The sequence below is a fragment of the Lepidochelys kempii genome, chromosome 21 (genome assembly GCF_965140265.1).
Source record: "Lepidochelys kempii isolate rLepKem1 chromosome 21, rLepKem1.hap2, whole genome shotgun sequence".
NCBI classification, from domain to species: domain Eukaryota; kingdom Metazoa; phylum Chordata; order Testudines; family Cheloniidae; genus Lepidochelys; species Lepidochelys kempii.
Genome location: NC_133276.1, coordinates 13,187,525 through 13,211,823, shown reverse-complemented (window position 1 = coordinate 13,211,823; position 24,299 = coordinate 13,187,525). Strand labels below are relative to the sequence as shown.

Genomic DNA, 24,299 nt, shown 5'->3' with positions numbered 1-24,299 from the left:
TGAAGCAGATAGTTTCCAGCAACCACACACCACAAAACAAAAACACTAACCCAGAAACCTATCCTTGCAACAAAGCCCGATGCCAACTCTGTCCACATATTTATTCAAGTGACATCATCATAGGACCTAATCACATTAGCCACACCATCAGGGGCTCGTTCACCTGCACATCTACTAATATGATATATGCCATCATGTGCCAGCAATGCCCCTCTGCCATGTACATTGGCCAAACCGGACAGTCTCTACACAAAAGAATAAATGGACACAAATCTGACATCAGGAATCATAACATTCAAAAACCAATAGGAGAACACTTCAACCTTTCTGGCCACTCAGTAAAAGACTTAAGGGTGGCAATTTTGCAACAGAAAAGCTTCAAAAACAGACTCCAACGAGAAACTGCTGAGCTTGAATTAATATGCAAACTAGATACCATTAACTTGGGTTTGAATCGAGACTGGGAGTGGCTGGGTCATTACACATATTCAATCTATTTCTCCATGTTAAGTATCCTCACACCTTCTTGTCAACTGTCTAAATGGGCCATCTTGATTATCACTACAAAAGTTTTTTTTCTCCTGCTGATAATAGCTCATCTTAATTAATTAGCCTCTGACAGTTTGTATGGCAAATTCCACCTTAATCATAAAAAGAAAAGGAGTACTTGTGGCACCTTAGAGACTAACAAATTTATTTGAGCATAAGCTTTCGTGAGCTACAGCCCACTTCATCGGATGCATTCAGTGGGGAGATTTACATACATAGAGAACATGAAACAATGGGGGTTACCATACACACTGTAAGGAGAGTGATTACTTAAGGTGAGCTATTACCAGCAGGAGAGCCGGGGGGAGGGGGAACCTTTTGTAGTGATCATCAAGGTGGGCCATTTCCAGCAGTTGACAAGAACGTCTGAGGAACAGTGGGGGGTGGGGAATAAACATGGGGAAATAGTTTTACTTTGAGTAATGACCCATCCACTCCCAGTCTCTATTCAAGCCTAAGTTAATTGTATCCAGTTTGCAAATTAATTCCAATTCAGCAGTCTCTCATTGGAGTCTGTTTTTGAAGTTTTTTTGTTGAAGAATTACCACTTTTAGGTCTGCAATCCAGTCACCAAAGAGATTGAAGTGTTCTCCGACTGGTTTATGAATGTTATAATTCTTGACATCTGATTTGTGTCCATTTATTCTTTTCTCTGATTTGTGTCCATTTATTCATTTCATCCAGACCACACCACACGATCCATTGTCTACAGCCAAGCTCTACGATACAACCGCATTTGCTCCAACCCCTCAGACAGAGACAAACACCTACAAGATCTCTATCAACCATTCTTACAACTGCAGTACCCACCTGCTGAAGTGAAGAAACAGATTGACAGAGCCAGAAGAGTACCCAGAAGTCACCTACTACAGGACAGGCCTAACAAAGAAAATAATACAACGCTACTAGCCGTCACCTTCAGCCCCCAACTAAAACCTCTCCAACGCATCATCAAGAATCTACAACCTATCCTGAAGGACGACCCATCACTCTCACAGATCTTGGGAGACAGGCCAGTCCTTGCTTACAGACAGCCCCCCAACCTAAAGCAAATACTCACCAGCAACCACACACCACACAACAGAACCACTAACCCACGAACCTATCCTTGCAACAAAGCCCCTTGCCAACTGTGTCCACATATCTATTCAGGGGACACCACCATAGGGCCTAATCACATCAGCCACACTATCAGAGGCTCGTTCACCTGCACATCTACCAATGTGATATATGCCATCATGTGCCAGCAATGCCCCTCTGCCATGTACATTGGTCAAACTGGACAGTCTCTCCCATTGTTTCATGTTCTCTATGTATATAAATCTCCCCACTGTATTTTCCACTGAATGCATCCGATGAAGTGAGCTGTAGCTCACGAAAGCTTATGCTCAAATAAATTTGTTAGTCTCTAAGGTGCCACAAGTCTTCCTTTTCTTTTTGCAAATACAGACTAACACGGCTGCTACTCTGAAACCTTAATCATAGAATCACAGAATATCAGGTTGGAAGGGACGTTAGGAGGTCATCTAGTCCAACACCCTGTCAAAGCAGGACCAATCCCCAACTAAATCATCCCAGCTAGGGCTTTGTCAAGTCTGATCTTAAAAACTTCAAAGGAAGGAGATTCCACCACCTCCCTAGGTAACGCATTCCAGTGCTTCACCACCCTCCTAGTGAAAAAGTTTTTCCTAATATTCAACCTAAACCTCCCCCACTGCAACTTGAGACCATTACTCCTTGTTCTGTCATCAGCTACCACTGAGAACAGTCTAGATCCATCCTCTTTGGAACTCCCTTTCAGGTAGTTGAAAGCAGCTATCAAATCCTGCCTCATTCTTCTCTTCCACAGACTAAACAATCCCAGTTCCCTCAGCCTCTCCTCATAAGTCATATGTTCCAGTCCCCTCATCATTTTTGTTGCCCTCCGCGGGACGCTTTCCAATTTTTCCACATCCTTCTTCTAGTGTGGGGCCCAAAACTGGACACAGTACTCCAGATGAGGCCTCACCAATGTCGAATAGAAGGGAACGATCACGTCCCTCAATCTGCTGGCAATGCCTTTACTTATACAGCCCAAAATGCCATTGGCCTTCTTGGCAACAAGGGCACACTGTTGACTCATATCCAGCTTCTCGTCCACTGTAACCCCTGTGTCCTTTTCTGCAGAACTGCTGCCGAGCCATTCGGTCCCTAGTCTGTAGCAGTGCATGGGATTCTTCCGTCCTAAGTGCAGGACTCTGCACTTGTTCTTGTTGAACCTCATCAGATTTCTTTTGGCCCAGTCCTCTAATTTGTCTAGGTCCCTCTGTATCCTATCCCTACCCTCCAGCGTATCTACCTCTCCTCCCAGTTTAGTGTCATCTGCAAACTTGCTCAGGATGCAATCCATGCCATCCTCCAGATCATTAATGAAGATATTGAACAAAACCAGCCCCAGGACCAACCTTTGGGGCACTCCGCTTGATACCGGCTGCCAACTAGACCTGGAGCCATTGATCACTACCTGTTGAGCCCGACAATCTAGCCAGCTTTCTATCCACCTTGTAGTCCATTCATCCAGCCCATACGTCTTTAACTTGCTGGCAAGAATACTGTGGGAGACGGTGTCAAGAGCTTTGCTAAAGTCAAGGAACAACATGTCCACTGCTTTCCCCTCATCCACAGAGCCAGTTATCTCGACATAGAAGGCAATTAGATTAGTGAGGCATGACTTGCCCTTGGTGAATCCATGCTGACTGTTCCTGATCACTTTCCTCTCCTCTAAGTGCGTCAGAATTGATTCCTTGAGGACCTGCTCCATGATTTTTCCAGGGACTGAGTTGAGGCTGACTGGCCTGTAGTTCCCTGGATCCTCCTTCTTCCCTTTTTAAAAGATGGGCACTACATTAGCCTTCTCTGTATGTGTATATATATATCTTACGATATGTTCCATTCTATGCATCCAATGAAGTGGGCTGTAGCTTATGCTCAAATAAATTTGTTCGTCTCTAAGGTGCCACAAGGACTCCTGTTCTTTTTAGGCATTGGTATGTGTTGCATGCAGGAGATGCAGTCCCCAGCACAGGAGAATAGCAGTAGTTTCACCGTATTCAGTCCCTTAGCTGGGGGTGGGGGCGGAGGAGGGGCAGGATTAGGAAAATTAAGATGCAAATATATTAATAATTATACTGTAGCTGTGACTTAATTATTCACTCTTTTTCTTCCCCTTAGGTTGTTTCTAATGTTGGCTATTATAACTGGCAGAAGAATTGTGCGGGTCCCCTCAATAAAGTTTAGTAAGGGAGAGCGTATCTGTAGCAAGCTACTTGAGTTAATAATCCCCCGTTAATACTGCCCTCTCTGGTTAGTGATGTTTTTAAGAGAGTTGAGGAACCAGCTGCTGCAATCCCTTAAAAAGGCAGCAATTAAAGGAGGAGGAAAATCAGCCCATTCATCCAGATCTGCCTCTCGTCTCACATTTGGAGGACGATGCCATTTGAAGGAAGAGGATTTGGCAATCGGGGTTTTAAAAAGACACTTAGAATCTTGCGCCCTTAAAAAGAAAACCTCACTCATTTCATTGTATCTGCTCTCCAGAGACATGGAAAGTAGAGACGGATGGTGCTTTTGTGGTTAAGGCATAGAGCTGAAACCTAGAGTTTGGCTCCTGTCTCTGCTACAGACTCTCTATGGGGCCCTAGAATGAGTTGCTTAATTTCCCTGGGTGTAATTCAAAACCCATTTCAACTTCAATTAGTGGAAATTCTGACTGAATTCAGTGGTCTTTACATCAGGGGCTCTGTGCCTCAGCTCCCACTCATCTGCTTGGAGCTTGTATACTTTTTTCCCACCCTATCTTGCTTGTTTATTGTTAGCCCTTCAGGGCAGGGACTGAATCCACTGGTGGGAAAAAAATTAGGTTTGACAAATCTCCCACTTTAAAAAATTTTGAATGAAAAACAATGGGCAATTCTCGAAATGATCGGTTTGGATGTCTGCAAAACAAAAATATCATTTTACTAGTTCGAAGGGATATTTTATTTCAAAATTTTAGTTAATTCATGCAAATGAAAAGGTCAGATTAGAAATATGTTGACAGACCTGATCCCCTTTTCTCAATTGGTTTTTCCCCCCCACAAATTATCAAACCAATCTGGGATTTTTCCCCCAGAGTACAGGAACGTGATCTGGGTTTTTTTCGCAGATTATCAAACCCAATATGGGTGTATTATTGGATCCAATCCAAATGTTTTCCTCAGATTATCAGACCGATCCTGTTTCCCATCCCCCCCTCCATATTATCAGACCCAGTCCTGAGCTATCACTGAATTATAGGACCCAAACGCATTTTGTCCCCAGATCATCGGACCTGAGCCCAGGTGTTCCCAAGGATTATCGGACCTGAATTTGGGTTTCCCCCCCCATATTATCAGATGGATCCTGCACCCCTCCCCCGCCAATTATTAGACATGATCTTCTTTTTCCTAGATTACTGACTGGGCCTGATGCCAGGACCTCGCACATTACTGCACCTGGTGCCAGGATTTCTTCTGGATTTCCCAGTCCTAAGCTTTCCCCCTCCCCCGGATTACCAGGCCCGATCCTGAGCTCTCCCCGGATCACTGGGCCCGCTCCTGAGCTCTCCCCGGATTACCGGGCCCGCCCCTGAGCTCTCCCTGGATCACCGGGCCCGCTCCTGAGCTCTCCCCGGATTACCGGGCCCGCCCCTGAGCTCTCCCTGGATCACCGGGCCCGCTCCTGAGCTCTCCCCTCCCCCGGATCACCGGGCCCGCTCCTGAGCTCTCCCCGGATTACCGGGCCCGCTCCTGAGCTCTCCCCGGATTACCGGGCCCGATCCTGAGCTCTCCCCGGATCACCGGGCCCGATCCTGAGCTCTCCCCGGCTCGGGAACGTTTTCGAAATTTTGACTTTTCGTCTGATTGGGGGAAAAACGTGAAAATCTCGAACCGGGCCCGGGGCTGGGGGTGGGAGGCAGACACCCAGTTCCCGCCCCGCCCCGCTCCAGCGCCGGCAGCGGGCATGAGGCGGCCGGCAGGGCCGGGCCGGGCACAGCAAGCAACACGTGCGTGCGCTCCCCTTCCTGACTGCCAGCCCCAGCGTGACTGACATCTCCCACAGCCTATCCGTGGGGCGGGCTAGTCTTTCCCATCCAATCAGATGGCGAGGGAAGATTTCAACCGACCAATGATGACCTTGGGGCGGGACAAGCTGCGACCCGCGCTGAGCCGGGAGAGACGTGGACTGCATCCTACCATATCGCTAGGGAAAGGCTTCCCGTGACCAATGAGAGCGGGGGGGGGGCGGGATCACGGTGGCTCGCGACGAAACGTTAAGATTGAAGGAACCCTCATCTAATTAAATGTTAAGGGTGAAGGGTCTCTGACCAATGGGAAATGGCGGGGCGGGATGTCGGTGGCACAAGTAGAACCGTTTGCAATGTCAGATAGCTCCACCAATCATAGAAAAGAGACTCTGCCACCTGACCGAGGCGCGTGAAAGAGTCGGGCAGCGAGAGCGCGAGAACCGTTAGGATTGACAGATACACGGTTTAATCAGAACGCTGCGATTCCACAGCTGTCCAATAAGAGCCTTCGAGGTGGGCCGTCCGCCAGGGAGCCCCGAGAGCGCGAGAATCGGCGACGAGAGACAGACCTCCCCGCCAATCACCACCTCAGCGTGCTGCGGCAGGGTGGGCCTTCCGCTGGCGAACCTTGGGAACGCCCGGGCCGCTGATCGCTGACAGACTCACTCTCCAATGAGGGGGGCGGGTGATGATTTAACTGCCCAATGGGGGCGAGGTGGGCGGGGCCCATTTCCGCGGCGGGGTCCAAGATGGCGGCGGGTGTGTGAGCGCGGCGGTTAGTCAGGGAACCCGTCCCGGAGCTGCTTGCCGCCATGAAGGGCAAGGAGCGCTCCCCGGCCAAGGCCAAACGGTCCCGGGGCGGCGGCGGCGAGGACTCGGCCTCCTCCTCGTCTTCGGCCCGGGCCGAGCGCAGCAGCAAGAAGCCCGGCGGCTCCGGCGCGGGCGGCAGCAACGGGGGGAAAGCGGCGGGCGGCTCCGGCGAGAGCAGCAGCAGCCGGCGGGGCCCGCACCTGGACAAGGCCAGCCGGGGCGGCAGCCGCGAGTACGAGTCGGGGGCGGCGGCGGCGGCGGCCAGCTCCGGCGGCGGCCGCCACGGCTACAGCGGCGGCAAGAACGCGGAGTCGTCCCGCAGCGGCGGCGGCGGCCGGGGCGGCGGGGGTGAGTCCCGGGCGCCGCCGGCCTCCTCCTCGTCGGAGGCGGCCGGGGCGGGCGGCGGGAGCGGCGAGTACAAGACGCTGAAGATCAGCGAGCTGGGCTCGGCGCTGAGCGACGAGGCGGTGGAGGACGGGCTTTTCCACGAGTTCAAGCGCTTCGGCGACGTGAGCGTCAAGATCAGCCGCCTCCCGCCGGGCAGCGGCGCCAGCGACGAGCGGGTGGCTTTCGTCAACTTCCGCCGGCCGGAGGACGCCCGCGCCGCCAAGCACGCCCGCGGCCGCCTGGTGCTCTACGACCGGCCGCTCAAGATCGAAGCCGTCTACGTCGGGGGCAGCAGCCGGCGCCGCAGCAGCCGCTCCCCGGCCCTGCTGGACAAGGATTCCCATTCGCCCTACGGGGCCGCGGCCGTGGGCGTGGCGGCGGCCGCGGCCGCCGCTGTCAGGCACCCCCCGGCCGGAGCCACCCAGAGGGCGCTGTCGCCGGCGGGTGGAGGAGGGGGCCTGGGCTACAGGGACTACCGGCTACAGCAACTCGCTCTGGGCCGCCTGCCCCCGCCACCTCCCCTGCCTCGGGAGCTGGAGAGGGAGCGGGACTACGGGGCTTTCTATGATACCCGTGTGCGGCCAGCCTATGGGCTGGAGCGAGTGGCTGGAGTGGCAGCGGCTGGGGGCTTCCGAGGAGGAGGGGGAGGTGCTGGCGTTGCTGGCGAGGAGGAGATCAGTCCTGAGGATGATCAGAGAGCCAACCGCACTTTGTTCCTGGGCAACCTGGACATCACCGTGAGCGAGTCGGACCTGCGCCGGGCCTTTGACCGCTTCGGGGTCATCACAGAAGTGGACATCAAGCGTCCGGGTCGTGGCCAGACCAGCACCTATGGCTTCCTCAAATTTGAGAATCTGGACATGGCACACCGGGCCAAGCTAGCCATGTCTGGAAAGGTGCTGCTGCGCAACCCTATCAAAATTGGTTATGGCAAAGCCACTCCTACCACTAGGCTTTGGGTGGGTGGCCTTGGGCCCTGGGTGCCACTGGCCGCTCTGGCGAGGGAGTTTGACCGTTTTGGCACCATTCGCACTATTGACTATCGTAAAGGTGACTCATGGGCTTACATCCAGTATGAGAGCCTGGACGCAGCACAGGCCGCTTGTGCCCATATGCGTGGCTTCCCTTTGGGTGGGCCAGACCGGCGCCTCCGAGTGGACTTTGCTGACACTGAGCATCGCTACCAGCAACCCTACTTGCAGCCGCTAACCCTACCACCGCCTGCCCACTATGAGCTAGTAGCAGAGGCAGCTGCCTTTGGGGCTCACCGTGGAGCTCCCCCAGACCCACTTCGGGGGGCACGGGACAGGACACCACCACTGCTCTATAGAGACCGCGACAGAGATCTCTATCCTGAGGCAGAGTGGGTGCCACCACCACCTCCTGTACGGGACAGGAGCAATCGAGCAGCTGCCTACGACCCACTGGAAAGTCTGGAGCGCCGGCGGGATGGCTGGTCCCTGGAGCGGGACCGAGGAGAGAGGGAGCTGGGCGGTGGCAGCAGCAGCAGGGACCAACCCAGGAAGCGAAGATTGGCAGAGGACGGTGGCCGGCACTTAGACCGCTCTCCAGATAGCGAGCGTTCATCTGTGTCCCGTAAGCGACATTGTTTGGCCACGGCCTCTCCCCAAGATCGCAGTCCTGATCTTGGTGGGAGCAGGGAGCGCTACGCTAGCGACACAGAACGCTTATCCTCCCGTTTGCTCCTGCTGGAGCGGCCGTCACCTGTCCGGGAGCCACGCAGGGGCAGTCTTGAAAGAGGTCCGAATGAAAAGCGTGACCGCAAAAACTCTGCTGAAAGAGAGAGGAAGCACCGCACCTCCACAGCAGTTGCTGCCCAGGAATGCAAGAGCCCAGCCAAAAAGGACGAGCGTACCACGGAAGGGGGCAGTGGTGGAGGGTCCCGGCTTAAACCTCCACCCCAGAAGCAGCAGCAGCAAGATGGAACGTCACAGGCTGGCGGGTCCCCCAAACTATGCCTGGCTTGGCAGGGGATGCTCCTGTTGAAGAATAGCAACTTCCCGTCCAACATGCACCTGCTTCAGGGGGACCTCAGTGTAGCTAGCAGCCTCCTGGTGGAGGGAGCAACTGGTGGTAAAGTAGCCCAGCTTAAGATCACCCAGCGTCTCCGCCTGGACCAGCCCAAGCTGGATGAGGTCACCCGTCGTATTAAAGTGGCAGGGCCCAATGGTTATGCCATCCTCTTGGCTGTGCCTGGCACCTCGGACAACCGCTCCTCATCTGGGGCCAGTGATGCTGCCACCACCTCCACACAGAGGCCGCTCAGGAACCTCGTGTCCTATCTAAAGCAAAAGCAGGCTGCCGGAGTGATCAGCCTCCCTGTGGGGGGCAACAAAGACAAGGAGAACAGCGGGGTCCTGCACGCCTTCCCACCCTGCGACTTCTCCCAGCAGTTCCTGGACTCCACAGCCAAGGCCCTGGCCAAATCAGAGGACGACTATCTGGTCATGATCATTGTCCGTGGTGCATCCTAAAGCCCTTGTGTTTTCTGTACCCAACCCTGCCTATTTCTCCTCCACACAGCCCTTCCAGTGTGTGCCAGGTGCTATGGGATACAGCCTTAGCAAGCCCCACAATTATTTTTAATTCGATCTTTATTTGTAGCCAATTTTCCCCGCCTGTTTTTCTGTAACTACATTTTTCTATAGTTAGAAGCCAAGGAGGTTTAGCCTTTAGCCTGAGTAGGATATTTTGAGGATCCCTTATCAGTGAGGGTAGCAGGGAGGTTAAGCCTGCTTCAACTAAAAATGAAAAATTCCCACTTTTTTTTAATTTTAACTTTTGTTCTTTTTTCATTTGATTTTTTTTTTTAAAAAAAGCAGGTTTAAAAACTCCTCTAGAATTACAAACTTAAAAGACCAGATTTAAAGCACTAAGTCGTTTAAACAGACCAGATAGTGGACTGGCATCGACTCATTCTGAGTCTTTGAAATTCTGGGAAGGCCTTAGACCAGTAGCCCTAAGTTAAATAAGTCCTTTATCAGGAACCTGAATGGTTTCACTTTGAGTTGACTGACTCAAGGTTGATTTCTTTTAGGTGACTAGCACCTCATCTTGTGGTACACTGGAGCTCGAACATTGAATTCCTTAGTAGGTATTGATTTGAGGATTTCAGCCAGTCCACAGAAATGCATGCCCAGAAGGTGTGCTTTTAACAGGCGTGTTCCTGCTGTTCTGAGTTCCATTGTATCCCATATGTGCACTTTGGGTTTGTAGCAGTAACAGCATTTTGGTAAATAGGTGAGGACTTTGTCACAAACCTTGAATGTCTTGTACTTACTATTGTATGCAAGAAACAAGTAGGTGCTTTAAGAACAGCTAATCATTTGATGGGTTTTTGTTGTTGTTTTTACTGCCTTTTTCAGAGTTGCAGGTACAGTGGATTCCACAATGCAGACTCCAAACAAGTATACTTTTTCAGAGAGGGCTTTTAATTCTGTGAAAATTAAACTATGTAAAGTTCTCATCACCATTTTATCTCTTTGTTAATAGAAAGAAACTGCTGTCTGTCTTCTGAGGACTTCTTTTAGATACTGTACAGTGGGCCTTACGTGAGGTTTCATAGTCATAGGGACTGCAGTGTTTTTTATCATCTTGGCAGAATATTAAAAGTTCTCCAAAATGTTGAAAAAGCAGTTCACCTTGTTCAGCCAACCTAGTTCATTTCATTTTTCTCTATGCTTTTTTCCCTTATTATCATGATAAAACCTAGAAAAAAAACAGATATCAAAACATTTTAAAGCCCCCAACTTAGCTAGTCCCCAAATGAAGTGTAAATATGAATATACTTATTTACACTGTACAAACCTCTTTGTAGAAACAAGAACATGATCTTTCACTTTTTTTGCCTAGGTTTATACTATGGTTTTTGAAATGTGGCTGTGTAAAAGTGACACTGTCTTCTTACTCAGACCCTGTAGTGTGTTCATTGTTCTCTACTGACTAAAACTAGTTTTAGCTACTCCTTACTTTTTTCTAGACTAAAATTACAAACCTCATTTAATACTCCAGGACTTCTGGATTGTCCTTCAGCATGAACGTAATAGGCTTATAGAAGGCAGAATGCAGCTGTTTGTCTTGCTATTAACAATGAAAACTGTTATATTTTTGGAAATGGCACCAATTACATAAAGGATGCTCCATATGTTTTAGGTAATACAGCATATTCACCACTTGTGATAAACAATGTTTGATTTAGCAGGTGTCTATGTTGCATATTATCATGTAATTCATCACAGATGCTGTGTTGCCTATTTCACTGTATTTTAAGCATTTGTTGCATTTACAGTGAGTTTCCTCATTGTATTTGTGATACAGGAGGAAGTTAGAATCACTTTAAAGTACTGGGCTAATTACTCTTAGGGTTTTAAAGATCACCTATCCAACTTTACCACTGGGAATTCAAAAATGTAAAATACTAGCAGTAAGCTTGTTTGTATTCAATATTTAAACTTGCCAAGAGCAGTGTTTGTTACTGTCAGATGCAACAAAACACCTGTTAGTGTGTGTGGGGGGGTTGTTTTTGTTTTTTAAAGAAACCAACAAAACTTGGGGTCAAAGTACACTTATCAGCAAATCTCTGACAACTAACACTTAGGGAAGTCCTCCCAGGAAAGAGCAATCTAGATGCACTGTCCTTTTTCCTTGAAAATTATGCAGTCATGTTTGTTATCTCTGGCCTCTGAGCTTGAGATGTGCTATACTGAATATTAATATGGATTAGACAAGACTGTACTTCAAACTCCAGGTTTCTTGGTTTCTTATTTAATGAGGTATCTGCTTCTGTTAAATCTGATTTATTTGCTGTTCTGTTTTGCAAACAAGGATTTGAACACCCTTTATGGATACATAAAGTCAAAACAAGTAACTGGCAACATTTTGACCCAGCACTTAGCCACAGGCTGCATCGATTCTAATACAGCTCTTTTGGCTGTATTTTCCCTTATGCTATAGAAGCGCACAGCATTGGAGTAACTGTCCACTTAAACCTCCTTTGCCAGGGCTGATTGCTAGCAGAAGTCCAAATTTAATGCCACTTCTGTATAGAGCAGAACAGATGTAGCAGAGTTACATTTTCTGGTTATATTTGTCATTATGTGGCTCTAGTAAGAGCTCAGTATCTCTTCTAATGCTGTGTGCAGCTGATGTTCCTATATTTCATTAGTTACAATGTACTGAATTAGCGTGGAAAAGGGATGTCCCTTTCCTGAATCATCATTTCATAGTGTGCTTTATGCTTTGGGGAAAGAACCTCAAGTGACTCATACTTTTGTTAATATTTGCGATTTTTACAAATCGCAAACTTTATACAACTCTCTTGGCTGTTAGCCAACGGCTTTGTTTGCTTGAATCTAGTGTACAGTCTGTTTGCTGGCAGCTGTGGTGTGAATCTCAAGGCTACCTCAAACTATTGCAAGGTATAGACTCCTGTGGTTTAGACAGTGATGTCACCCTTGCAAGGATCGCAGAGGAGAGACGAGAAGTACACGCAACACAGACAAATAGGTCTTAAACCTTTTTAAAGAAGTATGAGTTCAGTTAGAGGTCTCTTCTTGCCAATAGTGGTTGAAGGTATTTTGGAGGCAGCCTCCTATGGAGGGCAGAGAAGAGAGAACACAAGTTCTTTGCGTAGCTTAAGGAACCATCTAGCTGATGTTAGCTGTGGTGTGTAGGGCCTTGAGTATTAGTGGGGAGTGGAGAACAAAATGGGGGGGTGAGGGTCTAAAGATTTCTGAGGTTTTGAGTGAAGGCTGCTGGGGACATCCTTTCCCAATTCAGTGTTGACAGCAGTGCTTATCGGGAGCCTGCTAAGAGCCTGCTATGAAAAGAAGCCAGACTTGAAGAAATCATTGCCATGTAACTAGAGGATTTGGGATTCTTTCCCCCTGCCTCCCATTCTTAATGACTTTCTACAAATAAAAACCAAGGACAGTGACTCCAATGAATCATTAAACTTGATATAAAAGTAGTCATTGTGTAGACTTAAGCAAAGCAAACCGTATCGTTTTGAAAATGTTAAATGAATTTAATTCCATGCAGTTCGAATTGTATGAAAATGATGGATTAGAAATACTACTTGAATAGTAACATCTTAAGTTTTGTTTATTAGGTGGCATCCTTGATTTGACCTCTTTGCTACAATAATGGAGTTGCATCCTGCTGTTGGAATTATACAGCAAAATGAGAAGATATCAACTTGTAACACTACATTTCATGTTTTTGTTGAGAAGTTGCCCTCAGGAAATGTCCTTTGAGGAAAATCAAGTGAATTATAAACCATTCAGTTGGTTTTCCTCATGGCTGATTTTTGACATGTTGCGTTACCTGTTAGAAACCTGTTGAATATCTTCAATCCTGTATATCTTCAATCCTGTAAACCTGGTTTAACAGCAGTCCAAAAAACCTGCACTACTTGTTATGCATCTATACATAGAAAGTGACTTCATTTCAAGGTTTTGTGCCAGTGGGTGGTATTGGTGCTTTTCCAAGTCCAAGTAGAATACTTAGAAAGGCCTTGTAGTTCTTTATGTTCATATGTATAGTGTGGGGAGGGGAAAACCTGTTGTTGTTTCAGTACAAATGTTTACCTTTTCTTTCCTCCTGCAAGCAAAGCTGGCGGACTGTGGAAGATAACATGGGATTCCAAGCTCTAATGGACCTTTGCGAAGAGAAATTGTTGCTCGTGTGGAATTTACATGGGCCTCTTGGTGGAAGAAAGCTTATCTGTTTAGTATTTGTGCATTTTACTAAAATGGCAGCTTAAAAAAAAAAAGTTGTGTATCTGCTATTGTGATGCCAATGCCCGTGTTTTAAAGTGGAAAAATGACCTCTTTGCTTTGTGCTGTGTACACAAGATTTCTGGAAAAGTAAAGGAATACCCTTTTTATGGCTCACACAGCTTAAAAGTAGCTGTCACTCAAACATGCGCTCACAGTTGAGCTGATTTTGTTTCATTCTAAATAAATTGTTTCTTTTGAGGAAAATGTTTTTCTGCCTGGAAGTGAATTGACGACAAACCTTTGACCCCTTTGTTTGCAGCTAAGGGGTACTTGCTGCTGCTGCTCAGTTGTTGATCTGATAGTTGTGGGTCTTGAGCAAGAAGCAGGGAGACCATCACTTTCATATTGACCAGCCTGTTGTATCAGATCTGAAGAATCTAGTTCATTGTGTTGCTGTGGCACCTCCCTTTGATTGCAATGAAGGGGGTCATTTGCTGCTAACTCCTCATCTTTACGAGGAAACGGTGCTGATGCGGGCATGCAAGAAGCAGGGAAAACACCATAAAAGCCTCAGAACAGTGTGCAAGTCTGGGGCTTCGCTGGTTTGAAGAGCTGGAGTTCCTGAATTTTAAGTTTCTGATTTATTTTGTTCACCCAACTTGTTTGGCTTTAGTTTTGATTTTTTTTTTTTAATTTGAAGAAAAAGTTTGAAATTGCTTTGAATCATGCACGTAAACCTTTGCACCAAATTGCCAAAAGAAAAGAAAAATGAGTCTCATTAAAAAGTGTTAAATGTTAATAAAACCTTTCCTGACACACTTTGAGGAGCTCCTCCATCTCCAGGGGCTTGTCACCAGAGTTATGCAGTGATGGGTTTAGTTCTGAATGGATGAAGAATTCCAGAGAGCTAGCGTTTGTAATTAAAACGTTTGCATTGGTATCAGTGCCTTATTTTGGCCGGTTTTGAAGCAAATGTTCCACACGCCTTGGATGTGCATGCACCCTGATCGTTTCATAGGTACGGCTGCACGTTTGCTTGCAGTCACCTCAGTTTGTAGTACAGATTGAGAGGAAAAGCACCTTTGAAAAAATTGTATGCTGTAGTTCCTGCATTATCCTGTACGGGGGCTCCTGAGCTTTGGAAGGCTGTTCCAGTACAGGAGTACAACTCCGTGTTTGCTGCAGGAGACTTCGGGGCATTTGACAACACCAGAGCTCAAGAGGAAGCTAACACTGCTGCATCGTTGGCTTCAGAAACCTCTCGTGTTATATTTGCCAGTCTTTGTTAGAATTAACTAGTCGCTGTGTGACATGCAGATGAAGACACCTTGAGATGCGAGCTTGCTCTGGTTGCCTTGAAATCGTAATCTACTGTGGATAAAGAACCCTAGTCCTGTCCTTCATCCATGCAGGATGATTGCTAGGCAACAGGTCCTTATCAACAAAGGATGCCATGATTTTGTTCTGCAAGGTGTCCGTTCCCGTGGCAAACAGCTGTATAAATCTCTTATAAACAGGTAAGGGGGTTTTAAAGGTCAAACTGAATTGTGATTTATAGGGAGAAGGTTTTATTGATTTAAGTGGCTTTTTTTTGTTGTTTTTGTTTATCCTCCACCCCTGAGGATACCTACTAATTTTTACTAACGTGTTCACTCCAGATCAAAGAGCCATGACCACCAATCTTTGGGGACTGGACTGTACTCTTCAGTACCACTCAATGCTACTTTTTAGTTTGGTCCTGGGAGTTCATGTTAAAGGCTGCAAAGCACCTCTAGCAACTGGAGGTGCAAGACACTGGTCTCATGAATAAAACCTCCAGTTTTCTGGCAGCGTAGTGTATGTCTACACCTCAAAAATAAAACCTGTGGCAATGAGTTTTGGAGCCCAGGTCTGCAGACTGGGGCTTTTGCTACAGGGCTAAAAATAGCAGCGTGGCTGTTTCTGTTTAACCTAGAGCTTGGCCTCTGAAGCCTGGTGGGGGTGATGGGTTTCAGTGTCCGAGGGGGGATGTGCATGCCCTGTAGTGTGAACCCAGGTCTGTAGACCCAAGCTCTGAGACTTGCTATCATGGGTCTTTTTTTGCAGCATAGACCTACCTCTTATCCTTCACCTAATGCTTGAATGAAAACACTAACTTAACCCACAGTGCTACTTAATTTGTGTGCATCGGGGTGGGAAATATTCCTGCTTAGGGCCCCCAATGGGCTAACGCTGGCATGGGGAGTGTGTGTTTGTGTATATTGGTACACTGACGACTGGCCAGTGGTTCAACAAAGATGCTCCTCTGTTTGTGGTATGCTGGTGTAAGTGTAGGATTAAGCTGCATAACCCAAATGGTCTGGAGCTGTTCTAGATATGTAATAACTAGAAAACTCCAACTTCATATGGAGCTTGTGTATTCATCGTAGTCCGAAATAAGACATTTTTACTCAGTGTTTGTTCTCCCACCTTGCTCAGATATGCCATCTAAATCTTAAATTTGGTACAATAATTTTAATTCCATTTATAAAAGGTATGTTGACCGTGGGCCTGTAGTAGTACTATGAATCAGAGGTGTGATTGAACATTTTCAGCATTGACATGCCTGGATTATCAATCCCAGACAGGGTGATGGAGTTTTATTCATATAATCCAAATAATTGGGACATCTTCAAGAAGATGGATAATGGAGACAGGCAATCTGGGTGGGTGGATCAGCGATCTGGCATTTACTGTCAGATTTTGATGTCCTTTTGATGTGAGAAGCTGGAACTTCAACTTCCTGCAAACGCAATGTGATGCCCCTGGAGGCTAATCCATAAGAGGTCTCTAGCTGTATTCAACATCAGTATGAATCTCCTTAATTAAGAGATTATTTCTCCTCTCCCTGTATTATCAGATACTTATACCCCAGTGATTTTAATTAGTGTTGGCGTGTGGCGCAGGGTGATTCTCTAATGGCAGTTCTGTAATAGTGAGTTATTTCTTCACAGGATTGTTCAGCCCCTCTGGATTGGTTAGAGGGACGCCTTAACGTGCCAGGTAACTTCACACTTTTGTTAAAATTAATAATTTTAAAGGTTAACAGTGCTTATTCGTTGAATTAATTTGGCTAGTGGAACTTCAGGTAAACAAGTTTAATGGGAAAATGGATTTATAAGATGAACCATTTAACTGCACTGCCGTGTAAACTGATTCTAGCCAAACAAGAGGGGAATTGGCTATTTGAATTCACACCCATGTTTCTTTGGAACTGTGCTCTTTATCTGCTGCAGCTGTGTTGTAAATAAGTTTAAAAAAAAAAAAAAAGTTCAGTCTGCTCTTAAACCTGAACAGCTGCTAACGTTCACAGTAAGATTTGTGTAACACTTAACGCTATACAACTAACATTTTATTGCAAAATGGCAAGAAATTAGATCTTGGAGAGACACTGTCCCAGAGAACTGAAAAAAACCGTATGTACAGTGGTTTTCAGACTGTGAGTAGTTTGGACAAATATTTTGAGAAGACAGGAATGTTTTAGGCCGACTACATCGTAACTGAAGGAGTCTGCCAGGCATTCACTTGAACTGTGTTATTGCTCACTTGATAAGATACTATTCAGCTCTCACTCCAGTAAACCATAAACCAAAGAGGATCTAATCTAACTTCATTTTGAGCATAAAGGAGTCTTTCCATTGACTATTTTAATGGGAGCTTGGGCCCTGTATGAGGGACCTGAGATGTTTGGATATTAATTGATGTCGTTCTGATTAAGTCAGGGCATCTCAAGCAGGAACAGAGAACTAATTATATGGGAAACAGTCTGGATTCCTTTCGCTGGCTAGTCCTTGTATTGCCTCCAGTGAAGTGCTTACCCAAGTGATATGTTACTTAAATCCAAAAAATAAACTTGACTGGAGAATCAGTTACATTCATGTTAGTTTTACATCCTGAACTGAAGATCAGTCTGGCTTCAGATTTTAACTTTGGTTCAGAGTTGCTGCATTCTCAGTGTGATTCTTTGACTATTTAATGATGATGACTAAAGTATCTAGCATGTAGGCAGCATTATCTAAATTAATACTAAGAGATACATGTGCTGTCCTGTTCAGGGCAGTATCTCTGCAGCACGTGACAATGATGTCTAGTCTTGGAAGCAACCTTGTATTGGTTATTTCCTTGTGGGTTCTGCAGTGTGCAACAAATAAGCTTTTAGGTATTTCATGTTTAGGCTGCACCTTCTTTCTAATCTCCAGGTCACACATTTGAATCACATCAAACCTAGACATGACTACCCTAAATTGTTCTACTTCTTGACTAGATTTAGGGTGCCAGGTGGACCTCTGGTGTGTGAAACACCTATCCTTCCATGGCCTAGGGCTTCCAAAAGCTATTGTGAAGATCTGGATTTGATAGTGCTTCTTGACTCCTAAGTCCTCATACAATGGGCTATTGTATTGTGGGTGGTGATGAGGTCTCTAGCTCATTGTGGCCGAGGAATTGCTCTGTCAGTTATTTAAACTTAGCCCAGGTCAGCATATGTGAAATGAGTCTTCATTCAGTGCTATGAACTCCTTGTCAATTTCAGTGGAGAAGGAATTGAAAATGAACTTTCCTTTTGGCCCTAAAAGATCACCACTTTGTCAGGGTTGAGGCACGTTGGTGGGGCAATGTAAGGAAGCTAACGTGTTTCCTGAACTGCCACTCTTGCGTGGATGAATGAAAGACTTCATTCTCTGTGTCTGTCAATCCCATATATGTTCATCAACACTAAAATTCATTTGAAATGAGGATGGATGTATCAGCATGCTTCCTAACTGTCAAATATTTCTTAATAAATGCCTTTTGGTCTTTCTCATTTCAAACTGAACTAGACTAGAAGGGCCTGGCATGACCAGGAAGCTACCCTGACTGCACTGTGCTGATTCCACACACATACGGCTTTTCTAGATATAGCTTTCTAAAACACATGAAAGCAGTTGGCTCTAGAATGTTACTGAACTCTAGCATCTAAAACTAGATCCTCTATATCCATGGGGATTTTCCCAGTTGCAGCTGTTCTTTGCCCACAGCTTCATCTCATTGCCTCAACAATACTTGGACTGGATGGATTTCCCCCCCTCTTTGGGGGGGGCACTCAGTGACCCTGGGAAGAAGTTGCTATTGAGCAACATAGATGCTCTTCTTTGTCTCTCTTAGCCCAGGCTGTGATCCTAGTTCCTGCTGGCCCAGATGAAAAAATAGTCTAGGGCAGTGATACTCACTCCTCAGTGGTTCAGGAGCCAAATTAGTGATCAGCATTACCCAAAAGCACCATAGTAGTATGAATTCATTATTTCATTTACTATGGTACTATGTATTCATATTTAAACAGTATGTCAGGAAATATCGTGTGTGTGTGTGTGTGTGTATTCTCACTGCAAAATGACTGACCGAGTATTATCATCTTATCAACTACAGTCGGTTAATAACATAGTAAAAGCTGCAAAGAGCCACAGGAGACCCATTAAAGAGTTACTTGCAGCTCGCAAGCCTCAGTCTGAGTATCACTGGTGTAAAGGTAAAATTTTCAAAAGTGCCTAAGTGACTCAGGAGGCGGCCTCAATCCACCTTACATCGGGGCTTTGGCTCCTGAGGCACTTAGATGCTTTTGAAAACTTTACCCATAGATTAGACAGAATTTTTTGCCTTTCATGTATTACACCAATAGTTCACCAACTAGTTCAGAATAATGTGAACCTTTTAAACCCTAGACTTTAACCTAAGTGAAAACTCCTGGGCGGGACTTTCAGAAGTACTCTGTTGGCCGAGTTCTGTTCCCACTGAGGTCAATGGCAAAACTCCCTCTGACTTCTGTGGAAATAGAGTTAAGCCAACACCGAGCACTCTTGAAAAGCTCGCCTCCGGTTTTCTCGGGTTTTCAAGCATGCTGTAAACTACAGAGTTTTGTTTTTTAAAAGAAAAGCTTTCCCATTTTCGCTCTGCAGAACTTTGTTGGGGAAACTTTTTTCCTCATCTAAACCAATAGTGAACACAGATGCACATTCATGTTGTTTAGAGACTGTTGTTCCTAGAGCTCTGAGTATTCCTGTTATCAGTGCTTGTGTATGGGGACAAATCAAGTCACAACCATACAAAGCATTTGCCAAACTGAGGAGGGGAAAACCATCCTGCTTCCCAGTGCCTGCATGATGGGAAGCCATATTGTCACATCTTTTCCTGAGTGTGTGTTGATTATTTTTCACATCATGTTATTCTCAATTAGGGCACAAGTAAGCAGCAACTTAAGGGGTGTAGTTATGCCAAGTACTCAACTTTGGGGGTCTTGGTGTGTACCTTAAATCAGCCAAAAAAAGTGTGGGTGTCCAATGTAGCCGCTAAAAAGCATGAGTTCTTATTAAAAAGTTGTAAAACTTTAAATATGCTTTTTATTTCCCATAACTAATACTCACTATACATGCTTTACATTTTGAAACTGTACAAATATTTATTCTCACAGTATCCCTATAGGCAGTGAATAGCATTAGCCCCATTTTGTACATAGGGAAATGGAGGTAAAGTGGTGATGTAACTTGCTTAAGGTCACAGGTGGCCAGTGGCAGAGCTACGATTGAAGTGAGGAGTCCTTGTGCTCAAACTGGTTGGCCATGATGCCGTCAACTTTTTAAATGTTAAGTGGGTTTTAATTCTTCAGTTGGCTTGGGAATTTGTCACTTAGGCCTTGTCTACACAGGGGATTGACTGGAATAAGCTGTTCTGAAATAGCTCCCCATGTGGACACACTCTTCTGGAGTAAGTCACTTGATGCTGGACTAATCACTGTGCTTATTCCACAATAAATATTCCAGTCAATTTCCGTGCATAGACAAGGCCTTAGCTTAGCAAGCAGTTAGCAGCTGACATTGACAACATATGGTCTTATTTCAGAGTAGCAGCCATGTTAGTTTGTATTCACAAAGAGAAAAGGAGGACTCGTGGCACCTTAGAGACTAACCAATTTATTTGAGCATGAGCTTTCGTGAGCTACAGCTCACAGTGAGCTGTAGCTCACGAAAGCTCATGCTCAAATAAATTGGTTAGTCTCTAAGGTGCCACGAGTCCTCCTTTTCTTTATATGGTCTTATGTTTGGCTGTTATCTAAATTCTTTTGGTTGAAAAGGTTGCTGTAAAAACTATAAGGCAGGGATAAGACTTGTTTTGTGTACCTTGGAGTTGTCTAAAGCTATATTTTAAACCTTTACCTTGACTTTTGATGATCCAATGTAGGTTTCCACAGATATGGAAGTAGGAACTGAAACCTCGCCACTGAGATCCAGAGTACTAACAGATTTACAATGATTTCTGCTTTTGTGGAGACAGGTACTGGATCTTCAGATACATAAGGTAAGGATTTAAAATACTGTATAAACTCTTATTTTAACTTTTTTGCAAATGTGACCTCCTTTTTCTACAGAACAAATCAAAAAAGCCACCAAGATGAGAGTTTTTTAATTTTTTTTAATCTTGGCTGTTCACCATGACTAAGGTTTTAGATTTGTCACTGCATTTTTATCAAAAATCAGAGTAGTCACAATAAATTTAGTAAAAGTCAAGGATTTTGTGCTGATTGATTAAAAAATTCTGTGACAAATGAAATTCAGCTGTACCTTGCTATAATCATAGGCCAGCATCCTTCTCCTCTGCTCCTGCCTCCTTGCCATGAGCACCCACAGCAGCACCCTCTGCCCTGGCACTAAACACTAATCCTGGCATGGTGAAAGGGGACGGCCTGAATGGGAGGGGAGGTTGTGCTGGAGAGAGAGTGAGCCTGACCACACTCGCCCCAGATGACAGCAGCTCTTGTCCCATGGGTCTGGGTCTGGGAGTTGAGTGTGAGCCCGACCTGTATTCACTCACTCCAGGCGTGAGCAGCAGTGAGTGTTGCTGCAACTCTGTATCAGGCCACAGTGCCACTCACTCAAATATCTGGCCATACCCCTGCTGTGCGGTGAGTGTGGGGCTGGCTTACTCTCTGACACTACCTCCCCTCTGGGCCAATGGGGTGTGACCTACCTAGAGCCTTCCCACATTGAAATCATTGAGAAACAAAGAAGTTACGGTATCCATGACATTCTCACCCCTCTGACAAATCTTTAAGCATGACCTATGAAATCAATAGGGTCTTAGTCCAGCTTCGACAGGTGTCCATATAACAAACTACAACCACATTTGACGCTAAATAGCCCGAACTGGCCCTCACTGGCAATTTCAGCAGCAAGGGCAAGGATTTCAGTGGGCAATGATGATGAGCTCTCCTTTCACACTTAGAGATGGCCCCTTTGGGTCAGGAGTGAGGTGCAAGCAGCCAAGGAGGTATAAGGGAACTCACAGTATCTCGGCCTGGTCACTGGGTCAGTAGCATCTAGAGCTGTCTAACAGGAATTCTTCCTGAGCACTACGTTTTCTTTCACAGTAAAATGGCCCATTAGACTCCATGAAAAGGAAACTTTTTTTTTTTTTTTTTACTATAACTTGCAAAATGGGTTATAGTCACACAGTGGTTAAATTGGCTGGGATCTATTTTAATTATTTATGGCACATTTGAGTACCCCAAAACCCATAGTAATTCTTATTCAGGAGAATAATACTGTGACTATTCCATTGGACAAATCCTGAGTTCATATTTTGATCACTCTTTCCAAATCCTGTGCTGATGAAAAATACCAACTAAAGACCTTCCCCTTTGGACCTTTTTTTGAGGAGGAGCTTGGATCTAATAGAACTAGGCTTTTCAGTGAAGGCTAAGGGAACTCCTTCCATTGACATTAAAGGAAGTAAGCACTCAACTCAATTAGGCACCTTTGAATATCCCAGGCTGAAGGAATCATTTATCATCCCAGTGAGTCTTGTTGCCATTCTGAGTCTGGTTGTACCTTAGGATGTGGTATTTATCCTTTTGGTCTTTCACTTCACCATCTCCCAAAAACTGCTCTTAGACAGATCCTCAAGTATAGGAACAACAATATGAATCAACTCCTACAAGTCTCATTGATTATAAGAATTGTATTTCACTTTTCCTCATGAAAGCATCTAAGGGGAGCCTAAGAACATGCAAAAGGTAGGCTTGGGAGAGGAAGAAATGAATTGCATGGCTCAGGATAATGAGGCGAAAGAGCCTTTGTCATTGGTTCAATCATTGTTAATGGAAGCAGTTACTCCCTGAAAGGTGTTCAGTGGCCTATTGATATCTGTTTGATCACGCACAGTGCAGGTGCAGTGTAATGACCACTTAAAAGTGAAAAGCAAGATGGAGCACCTGGGAACCCGATCCTGCATTCATAGAATATCAGGGTTGGAAGGGATCTCCGGAGGTCATCTAGTCCCAACCCCTGCTCAAAGCAGGACCAATCCCCAACTAAAACATTCCAGCCAGGGCTTTGTCAAGCCTGACCTTAAAAACCTCAAAGGAAGGAGATTCCACCACATCTCTAGGTAACCCATTCCAGTGCTTCACCACCCTCCTAGGAAAAACTTTTTTTACTAATATCCAATCTAAACCTCCTGCACTGTAACTTGAGACCATTACTCCTCGTTCTGTCATCTGGTACCACTGAGAACAGTTGAGATCCATCCTCTTTGGAACCACCTTTCAGGTAGTTGAAAGCAGCTATCAAATTCCCCCTCATTCTTCTGCAGACTAAACAATCCCAGTTCTCTCAGCCTCTCCTCTAATAATTTTTGTTGCCCTCCGCGGGATGCTTTCCAATTTTCCCACGTCCTTCTTGTGGTGTGGGGCCCAAAACTGGACGCAGTACTCCAGATGAGGCCTCGCTAATCTCAAATAGAGGGGAATGATCACGTCCCTTGATCTGCTAGCAGTGCCCTTACTTATACAGCCCAAAAAGCTGTTAGCCTTCTTGGCAACAAGGGCACACTGTTGACTCATATCCAGCTTCTCATCCACTGTAACCCATAGGTCCTTTTCTGCAGGACTGCTGCCTAGCCATTCGGTGCATGGGATTCTTCCATCCTAAGTGCAGGACTCTGCACTTGTCCTTGTTGAACCTCCTCAGATTTCTTTTGGCCCAATCCTCTAATTTGTCTAGGTCCCTCTGTATCCTATCCCTACCCTCCGTATCTACCTCTCCTCCCACTGGCATTAGTGAGTGCTGCTACACAGCTGCCACACTAGTCTTGCCTGGCGTTCACAGAATCATAGTGAAGATAAAGGTATATGGCAGTCTAGGTGTTCTTCATCCAGGCTAGTGTGCTTGGGCCTCAGATGAGTAGGTGTTAAAAAGTCTTCAGCCCTGTCCAAGACAGTTGGCTCTGTTTTTAACACATTTCTAATATGCAATTTTATAGACATATAGAATCTCAGGCACTTTGAAAATTGAGACAAAAGCATCTGTCCCAAAATGTTAATCTGAGGTCAGGTCTACACAACAAAATCTTGATGGCATAGCTGTGCTGGTCAGGGATTTGATGAGGAGTGATTTGTTACCATCATAGCTGTGCTGGCAAAAGCCCCTAGTGTAGACACAGTTATACTGGCAAACTGAATTCTTGCTGATTTTAAATTATCCCAGCCCCCTTGAGGAAAATAAGCTATACTAGCAAAAGGGCAGTTCTGCTGTTATAAACTGCATCCTCACTAAGAGAGCTTTGCTGGTATAATCTACCAGTGTAGTTATACCATCAAAGTGCTGCTAGTGTAGACATAACCTAGGAGTAACCCACAAAATACCTGCTCTTGTTCTTTAAAAAAGATTTTGAAGCCTATTTAACTC

At 45.8% G+C, this 24,299-nt stretch overlaps 1 protein-coding gene across 7 annotated transcripts in view; it reads left to right on the top strand.

The window, feature by feature from the left end:
• The first annotated feature begins 6,355 nt into the window (after window positions 1-6,355).
• The window catches only part of RBM15 (RNA binding motif protein 15), a 39,298-nt gene continuing 21,354 nt past the window's right edge, over window positions 6,356-24,299 (top strand). For all 7 annotated transcript variants that reach the window (XM_073320152.1, XM_073320158.1, XM_073320157.1 and 4 more), the window contains exons 1-3: window positions 6,356-15,086; window positions 16,542-16,590; window positions 20,797-20,913. In XM_073320152.1, the coding sequence (XP_073176253.1) occupies window positions 6,445-9,324 (2,880 nt within the window). In that variant the 5' untranslated portion in view covers window positions 6,356-6,444 and the 3' untranslated portion in view covers window positions 9,325-15,086; window positions 16,542-16,590; window positions 20,797-20,913. The remainder of the gene's footprint in view (window positions 15,087-16,541; window positions 16,591-20,796; window positions 20,914-24,299) is intronic.